This window comes from Felis catus, chromosome D1 (assembly GCF_018350175.1).
Source record: "Felis catus isolate Fca126 chromosome D1, F.catus_Fca126_mat1.0, whole genome shotgun sequence".
Lineage (NCBI taxonomy): Eukaryota > Metazoa > Chordata > Mammalia > Carnivora > Felidae > Felis > Felis catus.
Window position 1 is genome coordinate 59,818,157 of NC_058377.1, and position 12,458 is coordinate 59,830,614.

The 12,458-nt window shown below is 42.4% G+C and overlaps 1 protein-coding gene across 5 annotated transcripts in view; it reads right to left on the minus strand.

The window, feature by feature from the left end:
* RNF121 (ring finger protein 121) overlaps positions 1 to 12,458 on the minus strand; it is an 82,371-nt gene that overhangs the window by 69,758 nt on the left and 155 nt on the right. For 2 of the 5 annotated variants that reach the window (XM_003992775.4, XM_045038789.1), the window contains exon 1: positions 11,918 to 12,034. The exons of 2 other annotated variants lie outside the window; for them this stretch is intronic. In XM_003992775.4, the coding sequence (XP_003992824.1) occupies positions 11,918 to 11,980 (63 nt within the window). In that variant the 5' untranslated portion in view covers positions 11,981 to 12,034. Of the gene's footprint in view, positions 1 to 421; positions 443 to 11,917; positions 12,035 to 12,458 lie in introns of those variants that run through there. One more of the 5 variants, XM_045038790.1, reaches the window with a different exon arrangement.

Genomic DNA, 12,458 nt, shown 5'->3' on the forward strand with positions numbered 1-12,458 from the left:
CAAACCAGCTCACCTCACTCCTATCTTTCAAACCATCCAAAATCTTTTCATTGTACTCTCAGGAAAATTCAACATGTTTAGCAGCATCGATGAGGCCTTACAGATCTGACTGTGCCAAACTCCCTGACCTGACTGGTATTATTTTTTCCTTGCTCACTATGATTCACACACTAGCTTTCTCTTTGGTCCCAAGACATGCCTAACTCATTCCCACTGATTTATACTTCTCCCTCCACTTGACACATGTCTGCCTCCAATTGCCTCCAATCTTCCAATTGCCAGATCTTCTTCACTCAGGTGTTGGTTCAAATATCACCTCATAGGCTGTTCATAACCTTTCCTAGTTGTTCTCTATCACATCACCCTACACTCCTCAGAGCACTTGTCACCATTTGGAGTTATCCTGTTTGCTACTTGTTACCTGCATGCCCCCATTAGAAAGTATACTTCACAAGAGCAAGGACCTTCGTTGTCTTGTTCATTGCTGAGTTACTGGGACCTAGGAAAATGCATGACATATTGAAGGTACAAGTACTGAGGAAGGAAAGATTGAATTAACAATCCAGATTACATATTTAATAAATGCTTCATGAATGCGTCACTGAATGAATTAGGGGGAGGAATGAAAAGCACACAAAAATAAGTGGAAGCACTGTTACTTGATATTTTTATAGCTGCTCACTTTTCTCCACCTTCCCTGCCTTTGCTTCTGCTCAGATCCTCATTATCTCTTAGCTACCAAAGTACTCCCAAATAATTTCTTCTTTCCCCAACTGGATCCCTCCAAAATAGCTTCTACACTTCTATCAGACTTGATCACTCTGAGACATAGATCTGAACATGTTTTAAACCCAAGCTTCTTAGCATATTGTTAAAAAGGTCTCTCCAACCTTACTGCTCATTGTTATCCCCTTACATTTAGCCTGTACTCAGTTTTACAGAAATTCTTAAAGTTCCCAGGATCTGCCTCCAAACCTTTGCAGATCTTTTCACTTTGCTGGACCACTCTTCCCTACCTCATAGACTATCTATTGAACTCAAGTTTAATCCTTAAGAACAAACGCAAGCTTCTTCTCTAAGTCTTTAATGATCCCCCTAAGCAGAGTTAATCACTCCTTCCTTTGTGTCACCATGGTATATAACACACAACTTACACTATACCACAATTATTTGTTTCCATGTCTGTCTTCCCCTATATGACTATTAATCCCCTGAGAATAGGAGCCAGGCGTTCATCTTTGTGTCCTCCTTGCATAGTATTTGGCATATATAAGCACTCAATAACTGATGACTGAGTTAAAACATACCTTAACTCCTCAGCCTGGCATTCAAAATCAACTTTGTATGGGCCCCAACTTATATTTCTAGATTTAGCACTTAGTCCTCAGCTACTTGATGATCTCCACAAATACATCCTTCTTTTTCACATTTACTTGGGGCCTTTATTCCTGATGCTCTCTAGTGAAATTTAGAACATCCCATTAAGGTCCAGGTCAGAAGGCTCCTTCTCAAAGAAGACTTCCTTAACCCTATCAATGAGAAGGGATTTACTTCCCCCATAGTATTTTGTTTTTTCTACTGATAAGGTAATTAGGACCTTTTTTTTTTTTTTCTAAAGTATATATATTTATTTTTGAGAGAGAGAGAGAGCACAAGTGAGGGAGGGAGACACAGAATCCGAAGCAGGCTCCAGGCTCTGAGCTGTCAGCGCAGAGCCCAACGCAGGGCTTAAACCCACAAACCATGAGATCATGACTGAAGACAAAGTCAGACGCTTAACTGACTGAGCCACCCAGGTGCCCCACTGGACCTTTTATTTTATAATTATAGCCACTGCATTTCCAACTGGACTACATGTCTCATTTTCTAACAGAACTATAAGCTCCTTGAAACATGAATTAGCATCTTCTCTCTCAACCCAAGTGCCTAACATAGCCCCTTGCACAAAAAGCAATCATCAACAAATATTTTATTAGTGAAGAATAATATGCTTAAGGATTAGAGATTTCATGCTTCCATTCCTTCACATGGTAAACTTTTACCCCTCAAGAATCAGCCCAATGATGGGGCATGTGGATGGCTCATCGGCTGAGGGTCCAGCTCTTGATTTTGGCTCTGGTCATGATCTCAAGGTTCAAGAGTTTGAGCCCCTTGTTGGGCTCTGTGATGGGGGTTCAGAGCCTGCTTGGGACTCTCTCTCTCTGTTTGTCCCATCCCTGGTTCTGGCTCTCTCTCTCTCTCAAAACAAATAAACTCATAAAAAAAAAAAAAAAAAAAAGAATCAATCCAATGTCCTATCCTCTCTGAAGTCTTCCCTAACACTCCCAAATACAATTATGCACTCCATCCATGTACCTGTGGTACCTTGTGCATAACTCTACTCATAATACTTTACGTCATTATCACTTCCTCTCTCTACTAGACTGTGACCTCTTTTGGAGCAGAGATAGTCTCATTATCCATTTAGGAGTTCCCAAGACCAAAAAAGTATCTGGTATAATTAAATGTTCAATAAAAATGTGGTGAATTTTGAAAACAGTGAGTCCGTGTTATAGAGTACACCAGCAACAGAGATCATGGAATCCTATCACCAAGTTCAAATCCCACCTCCACTTACAACCTATGCAATCTTGAATAAATTAAAATTACTTAGCTGTGTCTTGGTTTTTCTCATGTAGAAACTGAACATAATAATAGTATTAAAATAGAATTAATAGAGCTAATGTCACGTAAAATGCTTACTACAGTGCCAGGTACACAGTATGCACTAAAAAATTAGCTATTGTTACCATAAGAATAGAGGGAGAAAAAACTGTTTCTGGAGGGTGCTGACAGACTCAAGAAGACGTTAAGCAATGGGCAATGGAGAGTAAAATGTCACTAGAGTCCTCTTAAGTAACAGGCACATTGGGGTGCTTCGGTGGCTCAGTCAGTTGAGTGTCCAACTCTTGATCTCAGTTCAGGTCGTGATCTCATGCTTCATGGGATTTGATCCCTGAGTCGGGCTCTGCACTGACAGGGCAAAGCCTGCTTGGGATTCCCTCTCTCCCTCTTTCTGTCCCTCCCCCGTTCTCTTTCTCTCTTTCAAAATAAATAAATATTAAAAAAAAAAAAAAGTAACAGACACATTAAGTTATTGAGAACACCCTACTGGGAAAGGGGAAGGAGAACAGAGGGACCACAAACCCTGGTTTATGGCTTATGTTCTCTGCCTCCAGTTCCCTGCTTCTTCTTTCCCCACAGTTTCTCCCTAGTTGCCCAGGGCCAAAAGCCCCATGGCCACAACTCAGCATCCCCTTGGGAAAGCTGCACTTTAGAGAGAACTAATGAGTTTACATTTACCTACCAGATTTTCCTCTGAGGAGCAAAGAGATAACAAAGGACTTCAAGAAGGAAAAACACAAAGAAATAAAGTGGAGATAAGGAATGACATCAGATGGATTACAGTGGGTTGGCTTTCAGGACAAATAGTCCCCGGTGAATTGAGCCTACACTCCTCAGAGGCATCCTCTGGCAGTGCCAGTGCTTGCATGTGCTTCCATGGTCAAAGATGCAAAGAAAGCATCTGCATCCTGCAAAAGCAGGATCTGGAAAAAGGAACAAGGACTAAAAAGATGAAGCTACAGAGGCACCTGGGTGGCTCAGTCAGTTAAGCGTCCAACTTTGGCTCAGGTCACGATCTCACAGTTCATGAGTTCATGCCCCACATGGGGCTCTCTGCTGTCAGCACAGAGCCTGGAGCCTGCTTCAAATTCTGTGTCTCCCTCTCTCTGCCCCTTCCCCACTCATGCTTTGTCTCTCTTCCTCTCTCAAAAATAAATAAACATTAAAAAAAATTTTTTTTTAAGCTGAAACTACAGAAATAAAAATTCTAGCCCAATTTGAAGAATACTGCAACAGAGGTATTCAAAGAGGTAATAGGATGACCCAAAAGATAGCTCCCTACCATTAGAGGGGTTTAAACACAGACTGGGAGTGATCACTTACTGGGGATGTTCAACATCCCTTTAAGATTCAAGTTCAAGGGGCGCCTGGGTGGCTCAGTCGGTTGAGCATCCGACTTCAGCTCAGGTCATGATCTCACAGTTGACGAGTTCGAGCCCCACGTCAGGCTCTGTGCTGACATCTCAGAGCCTGGAGCCTGCTTCTGATTCTGTGTCTCCCTCCCTCTCTGCCTCTCCCCTGCTTGTGCTCTGTCTCTCTCTGTCTCAAAAATAAAGATAAACATTTAAAAAAAAAAAAAGATTCAAGTTCAATAAACATTTGAATTTCTACGCTAGCCATTGTGAGAGATTAGGTGCTAGGAACACAGAGATAAAAAATGATACGGTTGTCCCCTCCCAGAGTTCACCACCTAATCAGGGGGGCAATACAACATGGTAAGTGCTGACAGAAATCCATATAAGGTACCATGGAGCAGAGAGCAAATCCTCAGATTGTGTGCCTATGACTCACTGGTAAGGTGCAATATGGCATTAATTAAAAATGGAAATGCTTCAAAAGCAGTTTATAAGCAAATGCTGTCAGGTGATATTGTGTTATTTCCAGAACAGATAGTTAAGTGTGTCAGCTAACCTTTGCTATTAGGTCAACATTCCTTTCATCCTGAGCCGAACCCACAATATACTGATGTCTGCTACATGCCAAGTACCAGGCAAAGCACCGAAGAATGTATAGAGATGAGAAAGACAGTCCCGGCATTCAAGGAGTTAGAACATAGAGGAGTTTTCCTCCTCTCTCTCTCCTATCCCCCTTTATTGACCAGATAGCACCTTAAATTCCTTCTGGAAGTAGAAGAGTTATTAAGACATAAGCTTAATTGGAGGCACCTGGCTGGCTCAGTTGGTGGAGCATGCAACTCTTGATCTTGGGGTTGTGAGTGTGACCTCCACATTGGACGTAGAGATTACTTAAAATCTTAAACAAACAAACAAACAAACAAACAAAAACAAGACATAAGCTTAATAAAAAAGTGACTTGCAAAAAACAAGAGTGAGCTGGGGATGGGAGGTATAAAGGTATGATGAGAAACCAAATGGGAAAGATTCTCTGCAGACAGGCTATTTGCCAAAGTATGAAACTGACTGTATAAAAAGTCAAGGTTACATGTAGGCCTTTTTGTCTATAACTTCTCTATCACCATTTTTTTCTTCTCTCAACTTAATGTTATTAGCATGGGTTATTAACAATTATTATACATTCACTCACTCATTCACTAGTATTTACCTGATAGAAAACAGTACCTAAGTACCTGACAGGAACTGTATGAAATACAGGCAGAGTAAAATACTGGGATCCAGGACTTTCAAAGCTGCAAGAGACCTTTAGAACGTCATCTAGTCCAAACCTATCAATTCACAGATGAAGAAGTGAGGTACAGAGAGATTGAAATCTTTCATGAATTCACATTTTCATTCATTTATTGAATCATACTCTTTGCCAGACACCAGGGACACAAGGCTTTCAAGGAGAGCCTAATCTCATGGGAGACCAACAGCATGATTCCAGTCAAATTACCTCTATAAATGAAGTCATACACTTACATAGTAGAAATGTCCACTGTAGGACAGTATTAGAAGTATACAGTACTCACACTGCCCAAAATAGTTAAAAGCACAGGTGCTGGAGTCTTCTTGGATTTGAACTCCAGCTCTGTCACTTACTTAGCTATATAACATTGGGCAAATTACATAAATTCTCTACATCTCAGTTTCCACATCTATAGAATGGGGATAACCATAATAGTACCTACCTTGTAAGATTTTGGTATTAAATTAGAAAATGCATACGAAACACTAAGTTAAGTACTCTATCTTATTTCACCTTCAGCACTCTGCCTCAGCATTCTCCTCCTGAGCCCAGGCCTCAGAATCTCAACACAGCCTTTTAAGCATCTATTACCATTTGACTCTCTCTGAGATAAAACAAATCTGCTATTCCTAGTCTAGAACCCAGGAGTACTTTTTACTACTCTTTTTTTCCCACTACACTATGCTATTACTCAGTTTACATACCTTAAAAATAATCCATAGAGGCATCTGGGTAGCTTAGTCGGTTAAGCATCTGACTTTGGCCCAGGTCATGATCTCACACTTCATGGGTTCGAGCCCCGTGTTGGGCTCTGAGCTGACAGCTCAGAGTCTGGAGCCTGCTTCAGATTCTGTGTCTCGCTCTCTCTCTGCCCCTCCCCCACTCACACTCTGTCTCTCGCTCTCTAAAAAATAAACATTTAAAAAACCAAAAAAAAAAAAAAATCCAAAGATAAATAGTTAAATATCCAAGATTAAACTTCAATCACACATACCTCAATCCCCCAGTAAAATCTTGGCTTTGACCAAGAGTCTCTAGAGAAGAAACTCCTGGAAACAAGAGACATTTATCAAATGTCTATCAGGAGAGACCCACAGGAAAAGGGGGGGGGGGGAAGGCAGTGATTACTCCTTTGAAGAAGCAAGGGATTTCTATACCCTGCCTGTTAGAGCTTTACCAGTCTAGCAGAGAAGAGGAGATAAGACATGAATTGCCACTTCCTCTTTGATATACCCATCCCACCTACTCCCTAGCACAGCACCTGTGACATGTTTTTGTACTTATTTATCAGTGTTTCTCTTCTCATGTTAGTCTGTGAACTCCCTGAAGGCAATTATCACACCTTCTCCACCTTGGTATTACCAAGAATAACACAGTGCCTGGCACATAGAAGGTGCTTCAGAAATTTGATGAATTGATAAATGAACACAGAGAAAACTATCAAAGGCAGGGAAAGAAGACATCAGTGTAGATCAGAATAGTTCCAGAAGTCAAGACAGCCTTGGGCTAGAACCTTAAAATACAGGTGGGATTTGAAACATACAGACAGGACAGCATCAACAAAGACCTGGCAGTAACCAGAAACATGATGCACCATATGTTAGAACCAGAAAGTTTTAAACACGATTTAGTCCAACAGTCCAATTTTTTTTTTAATTTTTTTTTTCAACGTTTATTTATTTTTGGGACAGAGAGAGACAGAGCATGAACGGGGGAGGGGCAGAGAGAGAGGGAGACACAGAATCGGAAACAGGCTCCAGGCTCCGAGCCATCAGCCCAGAGCCTGACGCGGGGCTCGAACTCACGGACCGCGAGATCGTGACCTGGCTGAAGTCGGACGCTTAACCGACTGCGCCACCCAGGCGCCCCTCAACAGTCCAATTTTTATAGGGATGTTGTAAACATTCCATTAAAAAGCATGTACTACTAAGCAGAGGAGCTGGCATATCACAAACATTCACTAACTGGTAGCTATTATTACTATTACTCAAAAATAATTATCAAACACTTAGCAGGTACCTGCTGTATGCTAAGCAGCATGCTGAGGGAAGGGACTATAACAACGAGCAAGACAGACTTGAATTCTGCTCTCTAATGTAGCTAAGAGTCTAGTGGGGAAGACAGACAAAATAATCTTTGGTAGACCTGGGCTAGGAGGAAGTATGTGAGGGGCTGAAAGAAGAAAGAGTAGGGTCATCCAATCAATGGGCAGTAAGAGAGAACTGTGTGTGTCTCAAAGTGTGTCTTGAGACACATCAGGGGTTCTGAGTCCCCTTAAGTACCCCAAAGTTTCAAAGTGAGATTTTGTTTAAATAAAGGCTTTTGTGGCTAAATAAAGATTTAAAAACCACCAATCTAGTCCAATTTCCTCTTTTAATAAGAATAAAACAGGGCGGTGGCTCAGTTGGTTAAGTGTCCAGCTTCGGCTCAGGTCATGATTTCACAGTTCATGAGTTCAAGCCCTGCATTGAATTCTATGTCTGTCTATGCTGACAGCTCAGAGCTTGGAGCCTACTTTGGATTCTGTGCCTCCCTCTCTCTGCCCCTCCCCTGTTTTCTCTCTCTCTCTCTCTCTCTCTCTCTCTCTCTCTCTCAAAAATAAACATTAAAAAAAAAAAAAGAATAAAACAGGGTCCAGATGAGGTAAATTACATACTTGAGGCAATAATACCTCAAGTTAGTTGTAGACTGGGATACTTGCTTTGAACTTGAGCTGGAAACTACCCACTGATCTGTATGTCACATCATTCTGGCAGATGAACAAGCACTGGGAGTAGATGCATCCAGAATTCACAGGCACTGGCCAGGCAGGCAGTCTGGCCCTGATTGGATGTTGATGCGCCTTTCTACTTTAGGTCTCAAGCTGGGTCTCTGTGTCAAAATGATGCCTCCAATTCCTCTCTATGGTTGACCAGCTACACCTTCCAGGAGGAACTCACTGGCTCCAGGAGTAGGTCTGCTTCTGGGCCACCTATCTGGTACCCATACTTTATACTACTAATATCCTCAAGCACCATGTAGTTTGGCAAGTTGAGAGCAAGAACTGAGTTTAACCAGTTATCACAGCCTGTTTAATACCTACCCTGAGCTGGCTAGACCCATCTCTCATCTTCCTAACTACCACTAAGCTAATCACTCCTCCCAACCAGGGGTTTAGCAGAATCAGGTTATCAGTAAATTAAAGGACCTATATGGAAAAACCAATATTCCTCTGGTTAACCCCTACTTAACACCTCTCAAGAATGAAATACTGCTTCATAATTTGGAGATTAAACTTTTGTATATATAGAAAGGGGTAGTTTACTTTGGTAAGATGAGCCTGCAGTTTAGGTCTTTAAACTGAGGGAAAACAAATGCTTTGGAATCTGGAAAAAAAAAAAAATGGGTTTAAATCTTAGTGATACCACTTAGTAGTTGCAATATCCTTGGCATTCTCAAATACTCTGAACCTCAACTTCCTCGACAATAAATAGGGAATACTAATAAAATTACCATCACAAACGTGAGACTCAAAATGCTCCTTTGAATCACAGTCACTTATCAAATGTACCATATCAATTTTCACATGAGATCATTAAAACCATACAGTTTTAAATTACCTATCCCTATAGCACAAATAATGGAGAAATGGAACCAAGGTGCTCAGTACAGCATGGGCTGAGTTCAGGATAGCGTAGGCAGACCTGGGTTGGAATCTGCACACAGCCCCTGCCACCGCCCCCTCCCTCACAAACTGGAATCCTAGAAAAGTTACTCAACCTCTCTAGCCTCAGTCTCCTCAAGTACAAAGTGCAGCTAATCTAACAGGGCTGCTATTAGTAATGAATGAGATAATGCAAGTAAAGGGCTTTAAACAGGAGCTGGTTTACGGTAAGGACTCAATAAATAGTAAGTTTTTCTATCGGTAGCTCATTTCCTAAACCCTATTTTCTCTACACCTCTCCAAAACTACAGAAGCACTTAGCAAAGCCTAAATTACTTCAACAAATAATGAAAAGACAAAAGAAGAGGAAAGGAATGATGGTTGCTATTCCAGACCACTTATCATGCTAATGGCATCTGATATTGGAAAACATATCCTGAAGAACAAAACCACAGCACACGCAATCTTTCCAAAAAAGTGGCAAAGAGCACCAATTGTGTCTTAGTTAGGCTATCCACTACCCTTTTATAATTTGGGCCCTACAGTAGTTTACCAAGCAGAAAGAGCTACAGGAAGGCAACTCTGATGCCACATGCAAATCACTACTTCTTTGTAAACCCAACCTTTATTTTTTCAGCTCAAGCTCATCTCTATTATAAGGATTTCACTGACTCCTCCTAGCAGACTCAACCACTTGCCCCACTGAATTTTTTACACACTTCCGATATAACAATTACCTAATAGAGTAGAGCTATTTGCATGCCTCTTCCCTACACTCTAAGTTGGTAAAGATCCCGTCTTACATTGCCAGTGCTTAACACACAGACCTCCATAATTGCAAATTACAAGGATGGATTTCACCTTCTTTTTCACTAACTAAGGCTGCTAAGAGACAGCTGGGTAGACTTTAGTAGAAACTCACATAAACTAAGTCTACCCGACCAGACCCCTGGTTTTTGTTTGTGTGTTTGTTTGTCTGGGAGAAGGGAGCTTGAAGGGATTACTAGCTGTTCCAGCTTCTCAGAGTTATTTTCTCAAACACACAAAAGATAGAACCAGTCCATACAGAATTTCCAGACCAGATTATATCTTTCTACGTAAATAAAACAAGTAACAGAAGTTTCTGGGATGGATGCTAGTGGTTACATATAAAGTTGACCTCTAGGCACGACACTCTAATAAGTCTGTAGTATAAGCATATTATACAACTAGAAGCTCTCAAGTTCTTAAAACAATAAGGGAAGAAAAGCGAAGAAGCAAAAATAAAAACTGTCTTACATCAAAACTTTAAGTTCTTTTCCCCTCTGCCAATTCTTTTTTGCTCTTTATCTCAATGAACCCTGATATATGTAATTGAAATCAGGCTCCCTCAAAGGAGGGCTCATGACTAACAAAGCATACGTAATAACTTCAATACTGTATTTATTTTTTCCAGGGCACTTTCAACTATATCTCACTGAACCACAGTCAACCGTAATCACAGAAACTTAAAACTGGATGGGGCCTTGGAGGTCATTTCCACAACCACCCCATATCACCAACCAAGTGGTATCCAAACAACCAAGTGGTTGAGAGGTATGGGTCTAAAATGTTTCCTTAAAAATCTCCCCCTGCTCTAACCACCTGTCAGTTTCTCAGTCTCTTCCTGACACATTAATAACCCCAATCAAGTAAACCAAATCCACCAAGTCATCCTACCACCAAGCAACAGTCTTAGCTTCTCAAGTACACTTCTACTCCCTTTCTCTGAGCCTCACCCCCAATTGTCCCCAGTCACCCACCTCCAATACACAGCCAGAGCCTCTTAGATTCTGATCCCTCAGAGATCCCACTGGTGGTGGGTGGACCCCTGACAATCAACCCCCTTCCTCCTATCCCTCTGAGTTGTCCATATGCTGTCCTATGCAAGGCTATAAGCAACCCTTGCTATGAATGTACCTTTGGCCTCACAATAATCTCCCTTTCCTTTCTTACCTTCTATTTACTTCTCAGTGCTATCCCTTCATTCCCTTTAAACTCAATGTCTCTTTCCTCCTAGTGATTCAAGGACCACCAGTAATTCAGTACATCAGTTGTTAAATGTCCATTAGACAGGTAAAGGGGACATACACCCTCAAGGAGCTCACCCTCAAAGAGCTCAGAGGTCTAGAAAGAGCCAGAAATAGAGAATCATTTACCCCATTAGACTCAGCTCCTCTGGGAAGCCTTCCCTAGCTCAAATTGAACTGGCCCCCTCTTCTCAGTGCCACCACTATACCTCTGATGCTACGACTAGTTTTCCTTCTGTGTCTCCCACCACTAGGCTGTGGGCTCTTCTATGGAAGGGCCCCTATGTCTCTAGCACTTAACCCAGGACTCAGCACAAACATATGTAATGTTTGTTAAATGAGTGAAACGATGAATTCCGGTATACAATCATTCATTCTTCCATTAGGTGCACAAAACTTTATGACATATTATGTACCAAGTCCTAGAGTGTAATGATAAATAAAACAGTTCTTACATAAAAATAACTCTCAACACTGTAATACTGGATTAGCACTCTTCCCTGGTTTGCGTCCCCAACCCCCACCCCAAACCAAGCCGGTCTTCTCCTACAGCGAAAGTCCGGCCTTCCCACAGAGAAGTCCACGCCCCTCCAACTCAAGCTACCCCTCAGCCCTTCAGTCCTACCCCTACGACCCCCAGTTAATCTCAAATCTAACGCCCTCACTTCTTTGGCTTCTCTCCCTGTCCTCAATCTCCACCCTTGAGGTTACTGCAAGTCTTCTATCCCCATGACCGCCTTTCAGTGCCGGAGTGCAGGTTACCTCTGATTTCCCTCTCCGCGCACCCGCCCCCCAGTTGGCTCCTTCCTTCTCAGGGTCCCGCCTCCCCTAGGACCCCACTCCCGATAACCTCTCCTCTCCCTCCCTTCAGGTTTAGGCTGAGCCTCTTCTCTCCTTGACTCTCAACATTTCTTACCTCATCTAGCTCCCGTTCCCCGGCAGCACCTCCTCCAACCTCCACCTCTACCACTGCCGCCATCTTCACAGCTCTCCCCCTCCCTCCGGTCCCCGCGCGAGCCAGCTGCTTCCGCCGCTCAAGTGCTCCTAGCCAATCAGCGGCGCAGGCTCCGGCAGGGGGCGGGGCAACAAGTCAGGCCGAGTCTTGAGCGGTACTAAGAGACTATCTACCTGCTGCTCACTTAAAGGTCAAGGAGGGACGGTTTCCATGCGCTTCTAAGCTTCCCTGGGGGAAGATTCTTGGAAAATGAGAAATTTGGCTTGGATTTTTTTCAGTGCAAATATTTCACCAATTCTCCCCTTGGGAGCGCCAAAAAGAAGGGTCTCTACATCGTCAACTTTTGCGACGCTCCCTCACTCTAAGCTCCAACGAGAGAAGCCTGGAGGCTAAGGACTACATTTCCCAGAATACATTGACTCTGACCCGGAAGTTTAGGTTCCGCGCTGTGGACAGATTTATAGTGAGTGGAAATTTGCATAAAATATAACTAAAAATATAC